Source organism: Thermobia domestica, chromosome 11 (assembly GCF_964235325.1).
Source record: "Thermobia domestica chromosome 11, izTheDome1.hap1.1, whole genome shotgun sequence".
NCBI classification, from domain to species: domain Eukaryota; kingdom Metazoa; phylum Arthropoda; class Insecta; order Zygentoma; family Lepismatidae; genus Thermobia; species Thermobia domestica.
The window spans coordinates 229,212,777-229,239,051 of NC_137464.1; the positions used below are offsets into that span (position 1 = coordinate 229,212,777).

The 26,275-nt window shown below is 36.6% G+C and overlaps 2 protein-coding genes across 3 annotated transcripts in view; both read right to left on the reverse strand.

The window, feature by feature from the left end:
- The window catches only part of LOC145664788 (poly(A)-specific ribonuclease PARN-like), a 324,400-nt gene that overhangs the window by 288,862 nt on the left and 9,263 nt on the right, over nucleotides 1–26,275 (reverse strand). For both annotated transcript variants that reach the window (XM_081731744.1, XM_081731745.1), the window contains exons 2-3: nucleotides 16,302–16,515; nucleotides 9,854–9,996 (exon numbers count right to left, since the gene is read on the reverse strand). In XM_081731744.1, coding sequence (XP_081587870.1) covers nucleotides 9,854–9,996; nucleotides 16,302–16,515 — 357 coding nt within the window. The remainder of the gene's footprint in view (nucleotides 1–9,853; nucleotides 9,997–16,301; nucleotides 16,516–26,275) is intronic.
- On the reverse strand, nucleotides 5,447–9,437 carry LOC145664787 (uncharacterized). Its single transcript, XM_081731743.1, has 2 exons — nucleotides 9,144–9,437; nucleotides 5,447–8,029 (listed from the first exon to the last, which is right to left on the reverse strand). The coding sequence occupies exon 2, from the start codon at nucleotides 7,955–7,957 to the stop codon at nucleotides 5,699–5,701; it is 2,259 nt and encodes a 752-aa protein (XP_081587869.1). The 5' UTR covers nucleotides 7,958–8,029; nucleotides 9,144–9,437; the 3' UTR covers nucleotides 5,447–5,698.

Sequence of the window (26,275 nt, forward strand, 5' to 3'; positions counted from 1 at the left end):
AAATGTAATAATATAAACAATCATCCATTCCAATACGATTTTTGTCAGTTGACTTTAAACGATTCAACCGTTTCCTATTGCCATTTATGAATACTACAGAAACTGCCCCTTTAGAAGTGGAAGTTTCGAATACGCTTGATCACTTATTTTTAATAAGAAGATTATATAACCAAGCCAAAACATTATGAACCTGCTATTTCTTGAACAAAGACGCCGAGCTGACACAAGAGGCACAACTGAACCGCTCACGAGACAGTGACAGCGATCCCACCCAATCAGTTTCTGTGATACTTGTGTGTAGAATGGGGAAGGCCGGCGATATATCGGAGTTTGATAGAGGCCAGATTGTGATGGACAGACAGCCCGGAACGAGCATCTCGGAAACACTGCGGCTTGTCGGGTGTTCAAGAGTCTTCCAAAGGTGGGAAAAGGACTGTGAAGCCAGTACCAAGCCACAAGACATGGGGCTGATATACGAATCACACCTCATTAAAGAGGCCAGACGTCGCAGACTATTGGACAAGAGGATGGGGCGAAAACTATGGAACAATTAACAACGAACAAAGCACGGGTGTGATTGAGCACACAATTCACCACACACTGTTAGATATAGGTCTCTGCAGCCCACGTCACACCGATGTTAATCGCACGACATCAATAATGATAGAAATGGGCACGTGCCCATCGTTAATGGACCATAGACCAATAACACAACGTTGCATGGGCGCTTGAATCACGATACAGCCTTTACCGCACCGATGCACAGTGGACGAAAATGACAATCTCGCCGGAAAAAAGTCCGAATACTATTTTCATGATTCGAACGTCATACATCTTGTGATGAAGCCCTATATAATGGTCTTTAAGTTGTCAATGCCCTTGGTCACGAGAAATAAACAAACGCATGATTAGGACCCTCTAATGCTGACCTTTCTGTTTGCATGTTTTGTGTGTTTTCACCACCTCCGTGTCAATGTTTTGTTTTCAACTCTATGATGAATGAAACTACGTGAAAGAGTACATTTTCTAGCGTTATTTATTTCTCACACATATATTTATTTTGAATGTGGTTCATATACGGTCATCACACTTAACTTCAGTGTCAACTTAGTATCCTGTGAAATAAACCTCTAAAATGAAGCTTCTCTCTCTTCATGTAGAGTTATAATTCGAATGGTATGTAATGGCACTGCGAATGTTGCACAATTATTTTGCTGAAGTGTTCAGTTTTAAGTTGTCGAAATAAATATTTACTCCTAACTGCCCCTTTTCCTTATATTTATTTGTAGATGCAGGAATCTCTACCTGTGTTAATGGCTTCGATGACACGACGGGAGCCGTTCAACTTGCTACAGAACATAGAAACCAAGGGTACTCTTGCAACTTATGTCTGCAAGAAACTGGAAACAGACAAAGCTGCAGAAAAGATATGGAGTTGCGCACATGTAGTTGTGTGAACATTCTTTAATAATTTTAGCAATCAATGAAAGAAATGTTCCAGACCAAAAGACCGATTTCTCGAGCTTTTCAGTTACTGGCTTGATAAATCACTAAAATTTCCACTCAAAGTGAATGTCCTGTTCGAATGTTAAACTAGTACATCTGGTGCAAAGATTGGAAGACCCAAAAATGTATAGGGCAATGTACAGAGAGAGAAAAAGAATTCAAAATAAAGCCGTTAGTAGAATCTGACAGATAAAAAAGAAATAATGTAAGCTGCAAAATATTCTTACCAAACTTTGGGTCATCGGGATGTGGCCTCCATCGTAAAAGAGGTTACACAAACCAACTCTCAGCGAGCCACAATAATTAAAAGAACTTATGAATCCTTTATACTTCCTCCAATGCCATACACTGGAGAGGAAGCTTTCACGAAGCAAGAATATTAAAACAATGAGAAAGGTGCCAAAGAAAGAAGATGGGAGATATACCCATCATATTGTTATTCAAGAAAAGAAACGTGAATGTTATTCCCCAACTGCCCACATGGCAATTATGAAATCTCGGCAGAAGTGCTATTACAAATGCTAATTGCTCATACAGTTCAACGAATTGTGACTATTCAAACGAACTCTCCGTGATGTCAAAATTGCAAATTTTATCTGCAAACAGGGCTGTAACAGACATTTTCAGATAATGTTGCTCAAAGTGATGCTGATATTTTTCTAATCTCAATGGTACCGCTGCAGCTTTATTGTGACCAAGAATATAACAAATGACTGATATTGTAGCAAAACCTACGCCCTTCGTCAACAAGATTCTGTCGTCCAATCAAACAATGTACAAGAAGGAGACAAAAGAGTTAGCAAGACAAGAAATAGGTATCATTGATTGATTGATTGATTGAGTAGAGGACGGATGGGGACGTTAGCATCGAGGCCATGTGTCTTCGTCACGATTAACATGCCTGCTCCAATACGGATTGCATCAATAAAACAGCAAGGAAAAGCTAAAACGAATACATCAAAAAACAAAAAGAAATAATAAAAGAAATATATGGAATAAAATAGATAAGAATAACAATAAATAAATAAAAAACAATAAAAAGGTAGAACAACAGATAAAAGCATAGCAGTAATAAAAAGAAAAAACAGACTAAAAAGCTCAGAGAACGTGAGCAACTTCGAAAGATGATAAAACTGAAGTACCCGGCTAACAATACTATCATAATCTCCTACATTACGGGTAAGGGTACAAGACTTCGTGATGACGTTCTTTGAGAGCTGAATATTCAGGACATTCCACAAGAATGTACTGAATACTCAGGGGGACAATACACTCCTCATAATATGGATAGCCCAAACCAGGCAGCAAATAACCATGTGCCAGATGAGAGTGTCCGATACGCAAACGCGTCAGGAGCACTTCATCTAGACGACTAAAGCGAAAAGATGTATGCCACTCTCCAAGGAACGGCTTAACTGCATGAAGATAATTTTCATTAGCCTGGTCCCAAACTACTTGCCAGTGAGTGCGCATCGAGGTGGAAAATGAGTACAAGGATCGGAGTAAGGAAAACTATGCTCCAATGCAACTTCCGCCAACGCGGCGGTGTCAGCACGTTTGTTTCCCCGGATGCCAACATGACCAGGCATCTAGCAGACAACGATGACACAGTCCTGGAGATGGAGCTGATGGCATTTCTCAAGATGTCTTGAACGAGGGAGTGCTTAATGACAACATTCTGGAGACTCGTAACTACACTCTGAACATCAGTGCAAACCAACACACGACGGAACGAGAGCGTGAGAGCATGATCTAACGCAAGTTTAATGGCAGTTAATTCAACAGTGTATACGTAACACAGACGATGTAAACTGTATTCTGAGCTGCTCTCGTTAGTGACAATGGCACAACCAACAATATCTCCATCTTTAGAACCGTCCACATAGAACACATTAAAATTGGGGTACTGTTCTAATAGTCCGGCAAACTCCTGGTACACCTGGGTAAGCATCATTGAATGACAGGTATCAGAACCTCACCCAACAATAATTACCGTGAATGAAATAGATGCGTCCGTGCTTACGCACATGATCACTACGGTGGATGGAAAGATATACAATACTTTGACAGACACCCCCTTACAATATTGCTATGTGTGAGAAGCTAAGGCATCTAAAATGAACAATTTGGAGCAACCAAGCAAACGGAACATGACCTGAAAAATTATCGTTTTGGTGTATCTGTGTAGCATGCCTGGATACGACTTTTCGAATGTATTATCCACATTTCATACAAGCTTCAAGTGAGAAAGTGGCAAATGAGAAGTTCATCTGATAATAACGCCTATGAAAGATGGAAACGTGATGTTACCCAATGCTTACGTCAAATGATAGGTTTGTTCGTCAATAAACCGAAACCTAGAGGTAGCAGGCCCATGAATGCCAGTAACACAACTCAGCGTTTTTTCTTCTTTTTACCAGGATGTTCAGTTAGCTATGTTCTTGTTGTTCTTTAGTTGCAGACGTATATTCTTATTTAAATGTATATTCAAATTTATATGTAATATTTTTATTTGGATTACTGTGTCTGTATTATATATGTGTCTACACTTATTTTTGTCACACTGTGATTCTAATTACATGCAGTGCGATAATAAAAGAACTGTGATACGTTTCGCACAACATTTGTCAATTTATTGATACGGAAAACCTTTGTATCTAGGTTTCTACATAACACAAAATTCACCAATACTAAAAGAAGGTCTGGTCTGGTCGTACTATAGGGCAATATAGACGCATAAATAAGATTACATATTCAATAGGGTATGAATTATATAGATTGGTTTAATGGTGGCCCATTCATTGTGGGCATCAGAATTATTTCCGGCTAGATCATTATCTTTGTCCACTGACGATGGTCGGGTCAGAGTCCGTCATCTTCCAGGTGTAATAGCTGTTTCAGACGTGCACAGTAAAAGGACGACAGGACGGTGGTAGCCACAATATGATTTGGGAACCTTTATCTGGTCATCTATGGGCCTGGTAGTGTGTGGAAGGCACCATGACGGTAGCTATCGGCAGGTCATTGCTGATTAGGTACATCCATTCACGCTTATCATATTTCCAGATGACAATAGTATCTTTCAGCAGGACAACGCCCCTTGTCACAACGTTATGCTGTAGTGGTTCGAAGGAGCACAGCGGTGAATTTCAACTATTACAATGGCTACCAAACTCATCTAACTGAACACCTTTGGGATGTCATTGAACGTCAGAGCCGAGTTCATTGATTCCCAACGAGAAATTTACAGCAATTAAGTGACTTTTGTGTGCAGGTGTGATGCGCTATACATGCAGCCACCTACCAAGATATAATTTCTTCCATGCCAAATCGTATTGCTGGTGTCCTATGAGCCAAACGTAGACATACCAGATTTTAGGTAGGTGGTCGTAATGTTCTGGCTGGTCAGTGTACACAAAGTTTCATTTGCCTAACTTGAAGGACTGGTAAAATACTTTATCATGAAGACACAGTATGAATTTGTATTAAGAACAAACATTCATTTTTATATGTAAGATTATATAACCCTTCATTTCTGATATTCCATTTATCTTTACTAATATGTCTTCTTCTGACCCTTTTCCTCTGCTTTGCTGACTTAGCAGTTAACTGTCGTCGAGCAGAATCTTAAGACAAATTACAGGAAATTGTATATGGCAGAGAAAGGCGATACGATCTTAATCCATGATACGAGCTGTCAGTCAAAGTTTTGAAATTTGTGATGCAAGTGGTATGCCAGCCCAACGATTACATCAAAATTAAGGTAACTAGGGTAAATGCGACAGTAGTCGACCGAATTTGACAACTATCTACTTTGAAACTTTGCTAGTGCTGACTGGTTTATTACAAAAGAAAAAAAGTATATGCATTTTATAGAGTGCAATATTCTACAAAAATACAATGGACGAAACGTTGAGTAAAATTCTTCTAATGTTGTTTTAAATTTAAATTTTGTGAAAAATACTAAAACGTATAGTGCTCGACCACACAAAATCAGTGGTCGACCTGTTTGTTACAGTAGTCGACCACTAAAAGTATAAGACAGTTATATGCCTAAAATATGAAAGATATGCATAACACTTCACAATATTTTACAAAACTGTTGTTTAAAACATTTTTCTTGTATATTGTCCCTTCTAATAAACTAGTATAGTGCAAAGAACTGTAATACTAATGCTAGTAATACGTTTGCTTACATCCTACTACAGTTCAACAGAAATTCTTCATCACTGGAGTCACTTTGTCCGTAAAAGCATCGAGGACACTGAAATTCTTCATAAGTGTGTGCAGTTGGTGCTTCTAAATCAGGATAAAATGCTCGGTGTATTTTGGGAATGCATACAAAATGTATTTTTCCGGAACATTGGTTACACGTAACACACTTTAACGGATTAATGAATTCAGTGTCAACGTATTGTTCACATTGCATACACTCAACTTTTCCATTTGCAGCATCATCTCGAACATTATTTGTGCTTCTGCTTTTCTCCCTATTTGTTGGCACAATTTCGCACAGGTCGGTTACACTGAAAGAAGTCCCAATGGTATTTGTTAGGCCTATGTTATTTTGAATTACATTTTCGTCCTTGTCTTGCACGTCCTCGACAAAACGTTTTGCACTGTCTTCAACTTCATTTTGGTTACTTTTGTCTCGGTTCAAAGTAGACGTTCCTTCCAAAGTAACTGGCTTTCTTTTAGATTTTTTCTTTTCCTTTGTTTCCGTAGATCTTCTTTTACGCTCTTCTTTCTTTCTCTCCTGTAAGACTTTAGCTTTCTCTTTCTCTGAGTAGTACTTTATACATTCAGAAGAAGACACGGCGAAAGGAAGTTTCTCTAATCTTCTGTTGCTATTCTTCCTCGCTGATGTTGCTTCGCCTGGCCACCACAAATGACCTTGAAAAGAACTTGATGTAGGGCTAGATTGAAGTGTACAAGTCTGAGGAAGATTTTCAACTTGACTAGTACTTTGGTCACTAACGTCAACTTCAAGTAATTCAGGCGTAGAACTTTGGAATATATTTTCTTTTGTAGATTCCATTCCTCCCGTACACAAACTATCGGGTCTGTTTTCAACACCTTTTTGCCAAAGTTTACGCCACAGTGTAAATATAGCGAGTTCGTGATCAGAAACGTTCGTTTCTTCACAAGATTCCACTAGTTTTTGAAACTTTTTTGTCAAATCCAACCCAAGTTCATAGTTCACAACCTCGAGCGCAATTTTATATTTCTCATTAATAATTGTAGATTTACTTCTATCTTCAGAAACACTACTGAGCAAGGAATCATTGTTTCTTGATTTGAAACACTTCGTATAATCAACGTTATTGGGCTCAAATGGGAAAAGTCCGCATTTTTTGAAGGCATTTTTTATGACTTCTGGTGTTGCTCTACGTGGTATTACTTCCGAGAGAAGTGGACAAAAATATTGTTTAGATAGGACCTGGTTAGGATTCTGCCCTTGCCATTCATGAACAATTCGTTTCCACTCAGTTTTCAAGCCTCTGAAAACTCCCACATCAGCAGGTTGCAATATGTGTGTAGCATTAGGGTAAAGGGCATACAAGATAATACCGTTATCCGAGCAGAACTGGCTTGTGTGAAGAGTTAAGTGTGTCTTATGCCCATCAACAAAAAACAAGACGGGAAACATGGTTTGTTGTTTTTTTAACCATGGTAGAAATAAATTTGCAACATACTCGTAAAAAGTTTCAGACTTCATCCATCCAGAATCGGATAGACCTAAGCCCCATCCTGCCGGAACCGACTCCACGATGTTTTTAGGAGGTTTTACATATGGAATTACAACCATCGTTGGTAAAGTTTTCCCATCAGCGGTAAAACCAGCGAGTACTGTGATAGTATCTTTTTCTGAACCTGGTGCAATTTCGTAAAGATTTTTCCATCCTTTAGGGCCTAATAAAACTCCACTCTTTGGACACATTTGGAAGTTCGTTTCGTCAACATTTAGTATACGTGTAGGATCTCTAAGTATGTTTTCACATCCTGATTCAGTCAGATAATCTTTCAGTTCACTAAACCAGTTTCTTATTCCTGTTTCAGATACACACGCACGCGCTTTCGACACTACCTCAGGCGATCTCTCAGACAGTTCGGGATGTCTTTTCAAAAACGCATTATACCAACCAACACCAGGACGCCCGCTTTTGAAAGGGGATGGCCTAGGCCTACCACCAGAAGTAATAAGTTTTTGCACCGCGTTTAGAAGATCATCCTTTTTTCTAGGAAACCCTAATTTCGCCACAGCAATCAACCAATCTGCAAGTTGTTTCTCTTCTTTCTCTGACAATATAGTTGAGGGACCCATTTTTCTTCCTTCTGGACGCCTGCTGTGTAATTTATCTAAAAGTGTTGTTCTTGGCACACCAAACGTACTAGAGGCTTTCCGCGCACTCATTCCCTTCGACCTTACGGCTTCCAAAGCATTCTTCATAGCATCTTCAGTGTAGTTAACAAACGTTTCTTGTTGACTGGAGCCATGGGAGCTTTGACTTAGACCGTTTTCCTGAAAACAAGAGAGAGATTGTTTTAGGTTTTCGGTCATGATAAGAATGGTAAGTACAATTACACAGCAAGAAAATTATTAGTGTCTGTACACACCATTCGATTTTTATCGTACGCGAATTGTCGTACTACAAGGTTATCCTACATTGATTTAAATAAGGTTGTCCCCATTTATTGGATTACGATTCGGAATCGAATGAAACTAACAAAGTAATTACTAGATCTGGCTTATTAAATGTAATTTGTGTGAGTCATACGACAAAACTCGAATGGTGTGTACAATCACTTAGGGGAAACAGGCAAGCGAACACAATGAAAAATTGAATATTTTTTTCCTGCCTAAAGAAATAGAGCGAATTTTGAGCCTAACACTTAACACTTTTGAACTCAGTTAGGAGCTATGATTGATCAAACCTAAACTGCATATCGGCTTAAAGTTGGCTACGTTAGAGAGTATTGCCCCTAATTTAAATGAATGGAAAGGTAGGGCCTATCATAAAAATGATGGGTATGAACTAAGCTACAACATAATTTAATGAAGTTTTTATCGCTAAAAATACTTTTAATCTCACTACTTTCCAAGTTTCTACACTAAATTGCCTTTTTTTTTTTCCTAAAATAAATAATTAAATAAAGACAAAGTGTTCAATGAAATGCCTAACGAGACAATTCATGCCGATAACCAGTAACAATTGATGATTAGGAAATTATTTAGCACTATTTTTCAAACCAGAATTTCAATAATTAGGTCAAATACAGTAGTCGACCACGAAGATACAGAAGTCGACCACCCTAGGTCGACTACTGTTTTCATTCAAAAGTTAACAATATTTCATACTTTATATGCTTTATTATTTCTTTCGCGAAACCTTTAGGCAAGAATCGTATCAATATTTAATGGCTATCGGAAAACACAGTAGTCGACCAGGGTGGTCGACTTCAAAATATGCATTCACATCGTCCATACAGTAGTCGACTCCCCCCTAATATACATAACGGAAAATGTTTTAACAATAAAACTTTAATTAATACAATGTTTAATGATTATATATTCCCGCATCAGAAAATCAAGTTGATCAGTTCATTTTAATGTAATAAAATTAAAGCTTGCTTACCTGTTGGCAAGATCCTCAAAAAATATCTTGTTATTGTGTTCTCCAGCTAAAATTGCATACGACTTCACGAACAATCACATTCCCGCCAAATCGCAAGAACAGTAATCCTACACAAAAAACTGATTAATCACAATACTTGGGTGCGTTGGAAAATGCAGTGCTAGATACTGAGCGGTAATAAATAGTGATCTTACGAGTAATTCTTTTTAGGGTGGACGATTACTATAGGTAGGTCGACTATAGTCGCAACCACCCTACAACTTTAAAAAATAAATAAATCCAATGGCACATGATGTGAAGAAAGTGTTCCATTGAAAGTTGTGATATATTTCAAATCATTATTCATACTTCTACAATATATATATATATATATATAATTTTCACTCTTCCAAACGCATAAAAGAGAGAAAGAACGACATACCTACATAGGCAAGGCCTAAGATTTAATAACTAAAAAAAAAAAAAAAAAAGAAAAGAAAAAGAAAAAAAGAAACGAAACTAAATATGTCTGCGCAAAAATTTTAACGATATTTCAAAAATTATCTTCATTCAATTTTCCTTGTAAATTATGAAATGACATTTTCATATATTTTAATTTCTAATTTGTTAGTCTCTGAATAATAATAATAATAATAATAATAATAATAATAATAATAATAATAATAATAATAATAATAATAATAATAATAATAATAATAATAATAACATACCATCCTTAAAGAGCTTGTTGAAATCAAATCCTTGAGACGCTAAAAATTCTAAGCTTGAACTTTGGCTCAAAAATCTTGGATCCGGTGCTGCTCTACTGTGAGGTTTAGGGAATATATAAAAATTATATGCACGGTGATAATACCTGAAAGAAAATCTCGAAAATACAAAAATGCACATAATCTTACACAATCTAAATATTAAATACATTATATACATGTTTTTCCTGGAAAAAGAAAGAAAGGTACAAGTATACTTTGTGTAAACATATTAGGAGATTTTTCCAGGTTAAAAGCATTTTTTTCTGTCATCGAATTTTCTGACTGCAAGTACAAACAATATTACAGATTTGTTGACATGTCACTATCTTAAGTCTTCACTCATTGCAGACAAAATCTGAATATATACCCTTTGAGTCATAGCTGATGAAGGATATAGTAGCTAGGGGCAGAATAATCATTTTAGTGTGAAGAATCCAAGATCATACAAAGTTCTCATGTTTCTGGTCTTGAACTATTGTTGGAAACAATGCATACAAAGCAATTTGCCGCTGACCCCTTTCTACAGAAAGAACATTTCTTAAAAGCCACAATTTAAAGTATGCTACCCCATCATGAACAACGAAGAGGAGGGAAAGGTTACTTGCACTCAGAAAGGTCTAAACGTTACAATCTCGTGTGTTTTCTTTTTCTTTCTTTAAATAATAATCTATTGCGTTAGTGGAAGATAAAGCAATTACACTTGCAAATGAAACATGGAAATCCTTTTTATAGAATTCAATATCGAGCTTCAATTTCAATATATCAGTTTGCAATTACAGTGTAACTAGCTCTTTTACCTTTATTTCTTGATTTTCCTTCTACATTTGTTAATTAAAAAAAAAAACTGGTTTCCGCCTTCAATAATAAGGAACTTATTTGTGACAAAGACATAACTAGTTTTTACATCAAAACAGTGATAACTAATTATATGGAAGAGGTATTTGCTACTGTTTGAGAATTGAGTTCTTGTATTTGACAACAATCAAGTAATTCATCCTGGGATTTGTTTGACCATTTGCTTTAGCAATGTCTTAAACTAATCTTAAAATAATGCGACCTAAACATGATTTATGAATGTAATATTTAAATAAAAGGTCACTTTAGTAAATTTAACTACCATTATCATGAAGTCTGTTTCCAACAAGAAATATTTATATTTTAAATAATATAGTTATGACTGAAAGCTGAGGAGAGTTGATTTTGAGTTTAACGTCCCTTTCAGCAGCGAGACTATATGAGTCGTGGACCAACTGATTAACGTGGAATCCGAACCACACGAGCTCCCGCCGGGAATCGAACCCGGGTCTCCCACGCCAAAAGTGCATCCGCGAAGGAGCTCCCGACCCCTTAATGCATACACATCATATTTTAAACTATAAATTGTACAGCATTTTTTAAATGGGGAGGCGAATGCTTAGAAATTATTCTATATACAAAAGAAGTCCTGAGTGAATGAGTGACTGACTGATAACCCCCAGACAACTATTAACGGGAGAAGGGAGGCAATTTCTATTTTTTTTTTTTTTTCAACATCTAAAAATGAATTTGAGGTTGTCCCTCTCATCATCAAGAGACCACCACTTGAAATGAATTTTTGAGGGCATAGCACTTAGGCCAACATAGATCCATTTCACTTTGATGAAAATGCGTATTTTAAGGAAGGAGGGAGGGAATGGTTTAAATCCTTCGAAAAAAACAATGTCTTAAATGTATTCTTCCTGTGCGAAGAACAAACATTTGAGCCAGCAATAACTATAAACAATTAAGTTAACTCTTCGCTAAGCTCACCTTACTTTATTGAAAATTAGTCAATAAGTTAAAAGGCAAAAAAAAAAAAAAAAATCAAAAATACAGAAGGTGAGCAAGATAGCATCTGTAAAATGCTATTAGATGAACTAATTGTTTCCCAGACCTTTCATATAATATACTAGCAGAATATCCGTTCTTCCCATGACGAGAATACACTTCATTTTGAGACAATGGAGGCTGAGTTTGGAGTTAAATGGCATCGGAATTACCACTATTCATCTCAACGACCCCGAAAACTATGAATTCGGTCATTTTCGATCATTTTACATATCTCTCCCTCCACCTCCTTCTCCCCTAAGTTCTACCGTCAAAGTGAAATGATAAAAAAAAAAAAAAAAAAAAAAAACACTTGACAGGCCCAAACCTCATCTACGTTGAAAATTTGACTGAGATCGGTCGGATGGTTCAAGAGTTATTAAGTCACAAACACAGTCACTTTCATTTATATATATATATATATTGATTTTTATATATCTCAGCCCTTCCCTCTCCCCTACGTTGCTCCGTCAAAGTGAAATGATAGAATCCATCCCAGGCCTGAACCTCATCTATGTTCAAAATTTGATGGAGAACAGTCGGATGGTTCAAGAGTTATTAAGTTTTATTTATTTTTTATCCCCCCCCCCTAAGTTCTACCGTCAAAATGAATAGATAAAAAACATTCCAGGCCCGAACTTCATCTATTTCAAGAAATTGAGTTACAAACATAGTCACTCTCAATTTTATAATATAGATAAATCTGGATGTTCAACAATTAACTATGTTGTGGAAACGTGCGTACTCTAATTTCTGCTCTATAAAAAATTTTAGAAACTGTTATTTAGTTTATTTAATTTCATGTTGTAGGTACTGCTTCGCCCATTTTTTAGGTTCATATCCTTCACTGGTTTTGTTATTCATAAAATTGAAAAAAAAAAGGGGGGGGGGATAAGCTTACTGTACAGCCTCAATAATGGCTTTTACTATGAAATAATAGTTTTCCTAATACGCTTGTATGTTTAATTACATTCGTCTGACGATTGATTTAGCGTCAGTTTGCCAAATAGTGTATGTTAACGAAGTACGTTTAATTATACGAGAAATTTCTCGTAGGTTACCTCGAATCCTCAAATTTTTCATTCTATCATTGTTTTACCATCATTCACTTTCACTTTATTTCTCTTTTGCCTATATGGTATAATAGGAGGGTATTAAACTACTGAGATTTCTCTCTTACTTGAAATCCGATTCTTATTCCTGAAAATTCTTACACTTCTTTTTCTTTGGAACCTTGTTCCGGAGGATTATACATACAGGCGCGGATCCAGGATATGATCAAGAGAGGGGCTAAACCATAGTTTTTCGCTTTATCCAGTGTAAAGAAAGTAGGATTGAAGCCCATTTTATCTAGTGTATACCTGAGCTTCAAGGGGGGCGGGGCTATAGCCCCTATAGCTCTCCCTTTGGATTCGCGCCTAATATATATATATATATATAGTGAAGATTGTTAATGATTTTGTTGTTTTGCCGATACTGGATGTATTTTTTAATTGCTGTTTTCTATTCTTTGCTTAACTAACCATGCACGGAGTGAAAACGTTAATTAAAAATACATCCAGTTTTGTTACAACAACAAACACAGTAACATGAGTTGGTAACTTTCCCTTCCCGAACGAAAGAACGCATAACTTGAGCCCACTATTTCACAGCGTGCTACACCACCACTTCACGAGTAACAAGTGGCTATTGACAGGATACATTTTCACTGCTCTTCCCCGGTGAGTCCACTCCTTTGTGTTTTTATTTCTCTTCCTTCGATCTTAAATGTCCGGAAACAAGGTTTCAGAGGAGAGCGGAAAGCTTGGAAATGCAAGAAATTTGCAGGAATCAGAATTTAAAATAAGCGAGATAATAGTTAAAATTGCTGAACGTGTTGGCATATTGTATAAAGGTATCAATTTTGAGTTTCATAATTAACATCCTCTAAAACTCAAATGATCTATAAATCCAAAAGACTTGTGAAAAGTGGGTACTTACGAGTCTTTCTGTAAATGCCATCTCAACGTGTATCACCAAATGAAAAACAAAATTTAATTTATAAAAACTTCATTTCACATCAGTCTTGATGCACACAACCGGTTAACAGCTAAATACAAGAAACCAGTTCGGAGTTGAACGTACACTGGCCGCGATTTCCCTTTATTTTACTGCATTATTTTCTTAATCTACTTTGCTAACTGTTTCCACTAGTTTCAGTCTCCCTATCCTAGTCCTATTATACCAGGAGATAAGTAAGTATACTCAGCTAAACGTCTTGCAATATCAGTTTAAAACAAAAGCATTGAAAAAACGAAGAATATACGATTATGTTTTCAATAATTGTCATATGAGTTACGTTACAAGTTTATTTGTACTCAATTTTTCTAACATATCTGTACAATATAATATGTTGCGTACGTAATTAATGTTCGAAACAAATAAATCATTACTAATAATAATGAATAATTCTATTTGGTCTAGGAATTAATTCGTGCGGGTGGACAAGAGATGGCGCAACGAACGAAGCGTCCCACAGTTCCGTGTATCCACACATGTGTTGCAAACCCCTGTCATCGCGTATCGTTCGTAGTATAGGGCAGTGGATTAAAGCGTCAACAACACCAGTTTGTAGTTAAGTGAACATGGCGCAATTTGTGCCTGATAAAGTGTTTTTGCGGGGTGTCCTGCTGCATTACTTTAACATGCAGAAAAGTGCGACTGAAAGTCATCGTATTTTGGTGGAAGTGTATTGTGACCATGCTCTAGCTGAGCGAACGTGTCAGAAGTGGTTTGCACGGTTTAGAAGTGGTGATTTCGGCTTGGCAGACCAAGAGCGAGCTGGACAGCCAAAAAAATTTCAAGACGAAGAATTGACAGCATTGCTCGAGCAGGATTCGTGTCAAACGCAGGAACAACTTGCAGCAGCATTAGGCGTTGATCAAACAACAGTCTCCAAACGCTTGAAAGCCATGGGAATGATTCAAAAGATGTCACATTGGGTTCCACATGAATTGAAAGACAGAGACGTTGAAAGACGAAAAACCATTTGCGAATTGCTGCTTCAACGACAGAGCAGAAAGGGGTTTCTGCATCGAATTATTACGGGTGATGAGAAGTGGATCCATTACGAGAACCCTAAACGAAAAAAGGCCTGGGTGAAACCAGGTGAACCAGGTCCATCACAACCAAAACGAGATATTCACTGTGCAAAGGTTATGCTGTGCATATGGTGGGATATGAAAGGTGTGGTGTACTATGAGCTGCTGCAACCGGGTGAAACTATGAATGGAGAACGTTATCGACGACAATTAATGCGTTTGAAGCAAGCTCTGGCCAGAACACGACCAGAATGGAGAACAGACATGATAAACTTATTGTTCAACATGATAACGCTCGCCCACATGTCGCAAAACCGGTCAAAACCTATTTAGAAAATGTCGGATGGGAAGTTTTACCCCACCCGCCGTATTCACCAGACGTTGCTCCTTCGGACTACTACTTGTTCGATTGCATGAACAACGATTTGATTGGACAGCGGTTTACTTCTTCAGAAGATATCGAAACATGGGTCTCTGACTGGATCGCTTCCAAGGATGAGGACTTCTTTCGCCACGGAATCCGTACATTGCCTGACAGATGGGCGAAAGTGGTGGCTAGCGATGGACAATATTTTTCTTAAGGTATTTATGTATTTTGTGTTTGTACTACAGCTTCAATGTGTGCGTACCAACCGCACGAATTAATTCCTAGACCAAATATAATTATCCATATATAAGTAAAAAGGAATTTAATATATTTGTATTTTTCTCTACAAGATAAAAACAATTGCAAAATTGTATAGTTATCGCCAGGGGCGTCATTTAGGGGGGGGCAGCAGGGTGCGATTGCCCCCCAAGAGCTTGAGGTATACATATACTCTAATGGATTGTCTACTAATATACTAGTACAAAACGTGAAAGTCTTATGTCGGTGATGCTCTTGCCCCCCTCAAGCGAAGTCTGAAATGATGCCCCTGGTTATCGCATGCACTTTTTAAAAAATAAAATACACACAACAAAACTTAGTATTTGGTTAATCTCTTTTAACAACAGCTTCAGTACAATCACGGTCAAAAATGAGTGGCATACGAAAAGTCAACGCATAATTTACAAAAAAGTACATTTACGATTATAATTATAGTACAGACCCTGAAATGACACTGACAATAATTTATCCTCTCTGTGTGAACAAATGTAATTTCTTCAAATCCTCACCCCTCATTACAAACACAAGAGATGAAAGGGATGAATATTTTACCGCCAATTTAATCCAACAGAACTCGCTTGGATTACATAACTTTTCAGCTTGGTTTTAAAATCTTCACTACCTACAGCTCTCTCCAAAAACATTTTTAAAGCAAATACTGGAAAAATTACTTTCATTCGTGTACAGAGAATCTAGTGAAGTAAGGTTGTTATTGGTTTTTCACCTTCAAGGCGTATAACGAAGACAAAGTTAAACTGAATTTACATAACTACATTTCCCAATTATATAATATTTACCACATATAAATACATCTATAATCGTAGTAATATTCACTCACTTTTCTGTTTCTTCGTCATAATGAAAAGTACACAGTCCAAATTGAATCAAAAGGAATCCCATCCCCCCTTCTTTAAGCTTTTTATAATACTCCGGTGGAGTATCAAAAGCACATACGTCTTTCCCACTATGTAATCCAGTAAACTCTCCATCGATGCTAAGAAACAGTGCAGACGAAATGGCTTCACAGATTTCCGGCAGCAATTCGTGAAAATCTGAAATAATGGTAAATGTACATGTAAGGGTTATAAATTAACTTGGCACATTACAGTTGAGTAGGCCTACATACTACCGCGGACTACGTTAAACTTATTTATTGAATTTTTGTCCGTGATTTCCATATAAATAGTAGAGATAAGATAAATAGTAATATCATATAAGATAGTTAAAAACACACACACATACATACACCTTTGAATACTTAAAAACTTAATTGTTTCCACGTACCAAAATCATCTACCTTGCATAACCCATCGTGTAAAGTTCATGCACTGACCAACATGATAAAAAAAAAAAAAAAAAAAAAAGTATATTCTTATTGGTACACGTACATTAAGTGCATGACCTCAGCATTCATCAAAACAACAAAACGACTTGGATTCCCTAAGTCATCGCAATTTCACTCTAAACTTGAAGAAAGGAAAAAAAAAAAAGTATCCAACTGTGGTCCGACTTAAACGTTTGAAGTGTACTAGCTGAATCTGAGCTATTTACACAGTGTAGTGTAGTTCTAATATGACAGTAAATCTCCTTCCCACTTGTCACTATATCTGTGCAAGTCCCTTTACGGACACACGTGAAGAGAGAGGAAGACTCACAAAGGGAGTGGAATTGCTATAGACAAACATATAAATGTAGTATTTTAATACTGTATAATTTGGTTTCGTTTCGTATGTTTAGGCTTAACATCCTTATGAAATACCAAGGTTATCACGTAGAATACTTTCGCTTAAAGAGACACCTCGAATTGCTAAATGGTTTACACTTGAAAGATGGATTGTGGTTCGACCGAGAATTGAACACGGGACCCCTTGATTAAAAGGTGAAAAGTACATAAACGTAATGTAGATGGTTTCATATGTGGAGACGTCACCATGAAGTTCACACGATTTAAAGCATCTTTCGTTTGATTTAAACCATTTTTTTTTTAACAGCTGGTTTAAACCACCTTGGTTTAAACCAGCCAACCCTGCTCAGTGGTATACGATATCCAGGTTTCATCCTCCGGCACTATGTGAGAAGATAGATCATCCCCATCCTTCCCCCATCGGGCCAATAGATCACGTGCAGCTGTCATTCTTTGCTATGTGTGAGCATATGTCAGCATTTTTTGCACCCATCTCGCACATAGTGTGTGATAACCCAGCTTGTCAGTCACAGGTCTATGCACTTTTTCCGCAGACACATCTGGAAACTCGTTGGCTAATTCAGTTATTGTGAATTCGATTGCACTTTCTCGTTAACACGTTTCACTAGATCGTCCGTTTGCACACTAGGCCTTCCCTACGCTCATCATCATGAACATCGCTTGAACGACTCTCCGGAAACTTTCTGCCCCATTGCTTGACCGCTTTTTCACTCCCGTAAATGACCAACAACTCCCGATAAATGTCAGCTGCATCGTATCCTTTGGCGGTATTTCGTATTACAGTAGCTATTTCACTTTACTGCTACTTGCACGTACCCCACACTAACCATTCTACAGGGTGTCTATCTGTCACGAAAGTGATGGAAAAGTCACGAAATCAGAAGAAGGTCATGAAAGTCAAGAAATTTAGTTCTTGGATCACTTTATTATTATTATTATTATTTTATTTGTACAAATATAAGTACAGACCGGAAAATTTTGTTTTATAAAACGTGAAAATTCACCACCAAAAATGCCTGTGGTTGCCTTTAGATGCTACCAAATCGCAAGCAAAGCACGCTTCTATCGTATGCATGAAAATTCGACATAACTTGCACCTAAATTCGCATTTAAGAATGTTACGAACTTTCATGGTTTGGTAAAGAAAAGGTCACGAAATTTTATTTTGAAAATTAAGTAAACACCCTGTTCTATCTGTGTTGTAAGCACAGAATACTACGGCATGCTCAGCTTCATCAGTGTTGCCAACCCCGCGTGTATATGTGTATATATATACAGGGTGAGTCAAAAGTCCTTGGACACCTGTATGAGTTTGAAAATCGACGGAAAAAGTAAAAAGTGATGATGGGAACAGAGGTTTGATGAAGGGCCGCAACTTTTGGAGTGTACGTCATTCATGGCCGCAATCTTGAAATCCGCCATTTTGGATTCAAGTCAATTTTTTTAAATGGGAAGGGGTGTGTGTGACACATCAAATAACACTAGCTTGAGCTCAGGAATTTAGTGGTGTAATTTGTTTTTTTTTTTTTTTTTTTCCTATCTTGTACAGTTTAGATGTTATTAATGTTCAAATGTGGGAAATTACCTTGATACTGAACTACAACACATGTTCTACGTGTTGTCCATGCCGTGCAATGCACAACTGTATTCGCCGCAACCGCTCTGACTGCACACGGAGGAGAGTGTCTCCTGAAATTTAGTCACAGGCTTGTTGGATGCGTTCCTTCAGGTGTCTCAAATCACGGATTATCTCAGCATACACTATCTGCTTAAGATGTCCCCATAGATAAAAATCAAGGGGCGTTAAGTCAGGGGATCTGGGCGGCCACTCCACGGGACCACGGCGACCAATCCACTTCCCTGGCAGTTGTTCATCCAACCATTCACGGACACCAAGTCCATAGTGTGGAGGGGCTCCATCGTGCTGAAAATAAGATGGGAAAATGCCGTCAGCATTCAGTGTGGCAGGGAACCCAAGGTCCTGCAGCAGCACCAGATACTCTGGTGCAGTTAAGGTGTTGTAAATGAAAAATGGCCCAATGATGCGGGTGTCCCATATGCCACACCACACCATCACCTTCGCTGGACTATGTTCTCGACTCGGGTCAACCCAGTTCGGATTTGCGTCACACCAGTATCGACAATTATGTCGATTAACCTCCCCGTTCAAAGTGAAATACGCCTCGTCGCTGAACATAGTCCAGTTCGTGCTGTTCAGTAGCCCACATGCAGAACTCCAACTAGCGATCAGGGTCATCCTCTTTCAGATTATGTTCCATGCGCAGCTTGTAAGGATGCCACTGATTGGCGTGCAATATTCGGACAACGGGGGATTGGCTTATTGCACATGCTAGGAACACACGACGGGTACTTCGTTTAGGACTTTTCACAAACAACCCAACAACCGCCGTTGCAGTTTCCTCATGGGTGGCAGTCTTTGGTAGCCCACTACGTGCCCTATCTTGAACAGAGCCCGTCTCCCGGAATTTGGTGATCAAGTGAGCCACCGTCTGTGCAATACCGGTTCTCTGTCTGGGTGCCGTCTGTTGTAGTCAGCTGCCATTGTTCGGTAGCTGCGTTCTCCTGATATACGGATGATTTCGATCTTCCGTTCACGTGTCAGACCCATTTCAGATCACCTGGAACAAAGAGAGAACTGGGTCAGTATCAAGGTAATTTCCCACCTTTGAACATTAATAACTTCTAAACTGTACAAGATAGAAAAACACAAATTACATCACTAAATTCCTGAGCTCGAGCTAATGTTATTTGATGTGTCACGCACCCCCTTTCCCATTTAAAAAAAAATGACTTGAATCCAAAATGGCGGATTTCAAGATGGCGGCCATGAATAACATACATTCCAAAAGTTGCGGCCTCTCATCAAACCTCTGTTCCCATCATCACTTTTTACTTTTCCCATCGATCTTCAAACTTATGCAGGTGTCCAAGGACTTCTGACTCACTCTGTATATTTCTACTTGCCTGAATGCCTGTTGTTTTATAAAGAAGCCAAGGTTGCTTAAATACATTAACAGAAATTGGCAAAATTTATCAACTGCCTACGCAGCTTCCAACATCTTCCAGTTCTTTTCTTGTCTTTGTAGCTGTTGACATTTCCACTTCTTCCAAGAATTTATTTTTCAACGAAAAAATCACACGCTCACTGACACCAATCGTATCAGCAGTAAGACTAACATCACTCACACTCTTACATTGATCGGCACGTCGTAAATATGAATATAAGTTTAAAACAATTTGCCTTGCTTGGTTATTTAATGGATGGCCAGCTCTATGTAATTGAAAATAACACACAGGTGAACATACACTTCAAATTTCCCTCGCTCAGGACGCCATATTGCATATTTACAGCAGAAAACAACTCTCTCGCTTTGATGTGTGTTTCTATATTGTATTCTCGTTGACGACAAAACAAGCTATTTTATACATATATATGAATTATGGTACTTCACAGATATATTGTAAGTCTTTTATCAAATCATAACTGCACAATATGTGCTACATAAAGGGTAATCTTTAAAATGTGGGATTATTTGTTTACGCGCATCGACAAACTGCATTACATCTTACAGAAAATGCTGCAGCCCTGTGTTCGTTTCTATAACTTAAGATCATTGCATATTTGCGAGCATGCATTATGTATATATTAACTATTTGTTACTTCAAAGTACTAAATTTTAACTAAGTGCAGTTAAATCTAAAAAAATAAGGTTCTGTGGTAGGAAACTCTTACATAATGGTGTAGTTCCAACATTACTTGGAATTACTTATGATTACTGATTTGGAGCTACTGAAATTACGTCACTGAAAGCTTAGATTGGCCACGACTTTAATAGTATTATTGAAAGAAATGTGCCAAAAAGGAAAATATCTAAGAAACATCAATATCCATGTTGGTTTACATCAGAAATTATTAATACATTGAAAGAAAAGTATTATTATAGGAAACACATAAAAATGTCCGACTATAATTTAAATAAATTTAATGAATTGCTTAGAAAATTAAAAACAGTGATTAAGAGGGCTTGTGCTCTATATATAAAAGTCAGAAATGGCATTGAAGGATAATCCTAAACATTTTTGGAATTACATTAAAAAAATAAGAAGAATCAAAATTTAGAAATAAGTCATATGACTTTTAAAGATAAAGTAGTTACAACAGATGTGGAAATAGCTTACAACTTTTCTTAATATTTCAAGTGTTTATTCACCACTGCCTCCTGATTACGATATTATCTCCCATACCAAGTCAATCATACCGTATTGTTTGACGGTGAATTCCATTTCTGAATGTGAAGTTAAAGTGGTTATTAAAAAGTTAAAATCTTCCAAACCAAGTGGGCCCGACCTACTGCCAACTTATTTATTAAAAGGTTGTGGAGAGGTTTTAATAAAACCATTAAATTACATTTATAATCTAATATTAAAAACCTCAATACTTCCAGAAATCTGGAAGATTAGTAAAATTCGTCCAATATTTAAGACAGGAGATGCTAAGAGTATTGAAAATTCTAGACCAATATCTCTAATTTCCACGGTAACTAAAATATTTGAGCATATTCTCTATAATAGAATGTTTCATCATGTCAAACCTTAGATATCTAATTTTCAACATGGATTTTATCCACGGAGATCGACTGTTACTAATTTATTTATACAGATTTTGCGAAGGCCTTTGATAAGTTAGATCATGCTGTATTACTTGCAAAGTTATCTAATCACGGATTTTCAAAGCAACTATTATTAATTTCTTCTTACTTAAATAGTCGAAAACAATATGTAGTGTATAATAATCATAATGCTCCATTGTTTGATGTTAATTCGGGTATACCACAAGGCTCTAATTTTGGACCTCTTTTCTTTCTACTGTTTGTTAATGATTTACCATCTGTACTTGAACATTCACACTGTTTATTATATGCGGATGATATGAAATTATATAAGGAAATAAGAGAACTTGATGATGTTTTAAAACTTCAGAGGGATTTGAATAACTGCTATTTTTGGAGTGTTGACAATAAGTTACATTTTAATATAAACAAATGTAATGTAATCACATTTTCTAAAAATAGAAACCTCATACTTTATAATTATACTTTAACAAACACTACTCTTAATAGAGTTCAGGAAATAAATGACTTGGGTGTCATTGTAAATACCAAATTGTGTTTTAATGCACATATAGAAAAGGTCGTCAATGAAGCTATCAAATCTCTAGGTTTTGTGATAAGAAGTACTAGAGATTTTAATAATCCATATGTCATTATTATGTTATTTAATTTTCTAGTACGAAGCAAAGATGATCACGCAAGCATAGTTTGGACACCGTACTATAAGCACTACATTGCAAAAATTGAACGGATTCAGAATAAGTTTCTGGATATTTATATTACAAAACTTATAGAATAAACTCTTATGAAAAAAAAATATCGTATGCAACTCTTCTAAGCTCATTTGAATGTTGGACGAAGGTACTTTCAACTTACATTTCTTGTTAAGTCAGTAAATGGAATTGTTGATAGTCCTGAGTGTTTATAGTTATTCAATTTTAATAGTACACATAACTGTTTGAAGACAAGATTGCAATTTATTTGTAAAAGATCCAAAACCATTGCACATTTGAATACACCTTTGATAAGTATGTGCAGATTTTTTAACAAATTAATACAAAATAACATTGAAATTAATTTTGCTATGCCACGCATTGCCTACATAAGATCACTTGTAACAATTTTACCATGTTCAGATTATCTATATTATAGATATCTCAATTGATAGGTATTTGATTATGATATTTTCAATGTTATGCCTTATTTATTATATAAGGCAATTTATTTGTAATATGACAATAATGTATTTTAACAAGCCTTCTATTGCTCTATTTTGAATTTGCTTAGTAATAATATTGTATCTATTAAAAATTCCCTTGACTAGTTAGTTTATCGACTTTGTAATGCTCCTTTACTAAAAGATGGCTTTATAAAACTACTTTAGAAGTATCTCACTGTTCCTGTGCTCAAAAATCATTATATTAGACTTCTAATATATCTTCTATTGTTTTTTGGTCGTATGTGATTTGGTAGTTTGTTTATATTCTTTTTCTGGTATTTTATTCATATCTTGCTCTCTTCCGATGCATTTAGCATTTTGCCATTGTATGTCCTGATGTCTTCTTGTGGATATTTTATTTTTTTATTTTTCTTCTATGTTCATTTGTAGATATAGTATTAATTTTGTTATCCTGTTGTAACTGGGATAAACACCTGTAATAGGCAGCAATAATAAATAAATATGCGACATAAATTTTGGACATGAGTGTACATGCGCATGAGAGGATGATTCAAATTAACAAAAAATTTTTTACTTACCAATACATCCTCCGTGGGTAAACTAAATATTCTCCAGTCGTATTAGAACAAGCTAGTTTCGTCCAATGATATCTTTAATTCGAGTGTTAATGTTTGTAGTTGGTTTGACATATATATGAAGAGACATTCACACTGAGAACGGTAAATATCTGATTTATTTAGTGGATCAACAAAATAACTTTTAAAGCCGGAAAGATATCTTTCCAAACTTTTTGGAGAAATACTGTGAGCCTTGCAAGAACACGTTGAATTTTTGTCGACAATTGTGGAAAGGAATGAATTCTATCCCGTTTTTTTTTCTTTTGTATATATATATATATATATATATATATATATATATATATATATATATATATATATATATAATAAAGGAAATTGCACCGATCTACGTGTTTGATCAAATCATTTTTGTAAGGTACGCAACCTATAGCCATTGCTTTGTCCTATTTGATACAGAAACTGTATTTCATCATTGACTCTACTTGGACGATTACAAATTAGTAATGCCCTACGAAAGGAATCCTTCCAAATGTTGGCCTTGTACAGTTAGGAAGTGGATGAGCTGGCTGTTGATGTACGAAATGTAAAGCTACGCATAAGTGAAATTGTGAACGTGCAAAGTGTTGTATAAGGAAACATAACATCTCAAACAAGTTTTCAACAACAACAACAACATGGTATGATCAGAATATAAAGAAACTGTCTACGTTGGTTTTTCGTTTTACTTAAAGAGCATTGCCTAACAGTGTGGAGCTCGAACGGATTCGAACAGTTTCCAACATTTTAGACTGAGAACCACCTACATCCAACAACTCTTTTTTTCCCTACTGTTTCGTATCTTTACTGGACAGAGCTGGTCTATGGCCCTGGATTCTTGATACACTCGGTATATGTGTGTGTGTACACTACGGGTGGCCAAAAAATTCCGGAATCCGTATAATTTATTTTCCGGAATCGGAAACTTCACTTTCCACATTTCAGAAAAAAATTTCCAGAATTTTTCCGACGGATTCCTAAAAGTAAAAGTTTCGGAACTGGCATTAGTAGTACACACACAATTTTGCAGGAAAATGCATATATTACCGAAGTAGTGGGTATATGCTAGAATAATGAGTCTAGAAGGCATTAAGAGATAATTTACTAAAAGAACTGCACTTTTGGAACAATTATTAGTGGTAGCACATCTCAACTGCATCTGTTCTAAATGGGGTATTGGCATACGGCCTCGATGGCAGGATTTTCTTTGTCTTTCTGCGATGAGCTTTCGTAAATCAAAAATTTTCTGCAGAAACACTTGTAACTGTTAAAAAAAAATAAAATAAAAAAAACTCTTTACGCGACATAAAAAAACAGTTCAAACTATATTTATGCGAGTCGTCCGTGCATTTAAGACATCTACACATAGCAGGCATATTTTTATACCTTTTTGGTGGCTTTTTTTTCTGGCAATTTTTCTGCACAGGCGCAGCAAATTCTCTGCGATCACAGTACAAATCGCAGCATGTTCTGCTATGGAGCATACGGCTACGAAGAGAACACAAATTATAGGATACTATTTTCACAAAAAAAAATGGCTGATATTTAATATCTCGCCTAATCTCACACATACAAGATCTCTAATATTACTTACTTCACAAAACATAGGTGAGCGAGCGAACGGGGTCATAAGCCCCACAGGGCCCGTTCTTTTCTATCTTTATCACAATTTAGATATAAAAAAAATAAGGTACTCGGTTCTGGAGCCATGAAACGAGTTGGGAAAGATACTAAATGCCATCGAAAAATCTGACCCCCTACTCTTGACCTGCATCCTTTCCCGTGTGTATTTTCTAAACATCCGTATACCTGTTCTTAATCGCCATTACGATCTATCAGTTTCTTCTTACTCAGCTGCACTCAATTCCTTTACAGCTTTTACGGAGCTGATTGATTAGCATATCGTCGAGTGCAGATTTACTGCATGGATCCACATCGATATTTGTAAAATTTACGGAACAAATTTGTAATATTTAATAGACCAAGGCATAGATAATTTAAATATGTTGAGTTCTTACCTGTGAAATTATCTACGTAGAAATGCATTAATGAATACCTAACCGGTTAATCATGGATTCGCTTGAAAGTTAGCATTAACCACAGTACTGAAGTATCTGAAGTCAGTGTGCTAACTCATGACGTGCAACTACAAAAGTGTCCGAGAACTATTGGATCCACAGAAACTGATTGTGAAATTTATGCTCCTAATGTGTTGTTATTTTGGGGTTAAGTGCTGTACCGCCGGACAAATTTTGGGAAATTTACCTGGTGAATTGGACAATTTATTTTCGTTTGTGAGACAGAGTGAGTGAAAGTCAGGTGAGGGGAATAGTTGAAGTTAAGAAGGTAATCGTTTTTGATGATGTAAGCGGCACTGCATGTAGACACGAAAGGGACTATTTAGCGGAGAGGTACACTTATTATAGCTTACTGGTGGGAAATACAGTGTAGAAATGGCGCAAATATATCAAGGGTGTGACATATCATGTTTGAGTTTTATAGCTCATTATACAAAAATAAAGAACGTCTAACCTAATCTGCTAGGTGGCCACTACGGTGGTATATTTCTGCACAGTGCACAGAAGCTATATTTTATTACAAGTGGGGTGTTACTATTATGAAACCATAGGAAGCGCTATTGAAACTCGTATCATCATCAAAACCCTCGTTTACGCTCGTACG

What these genes read in the sequence shown, in the direction of transcription:
- LOC145664787 (XM_081731743.1), bottom strand. Translation starts at nt 7,957, where the DNA reads ATGAAGAATGCTTTGGAAGCCGTAAGGTCGAAGGGAATGAGTGCGCGG.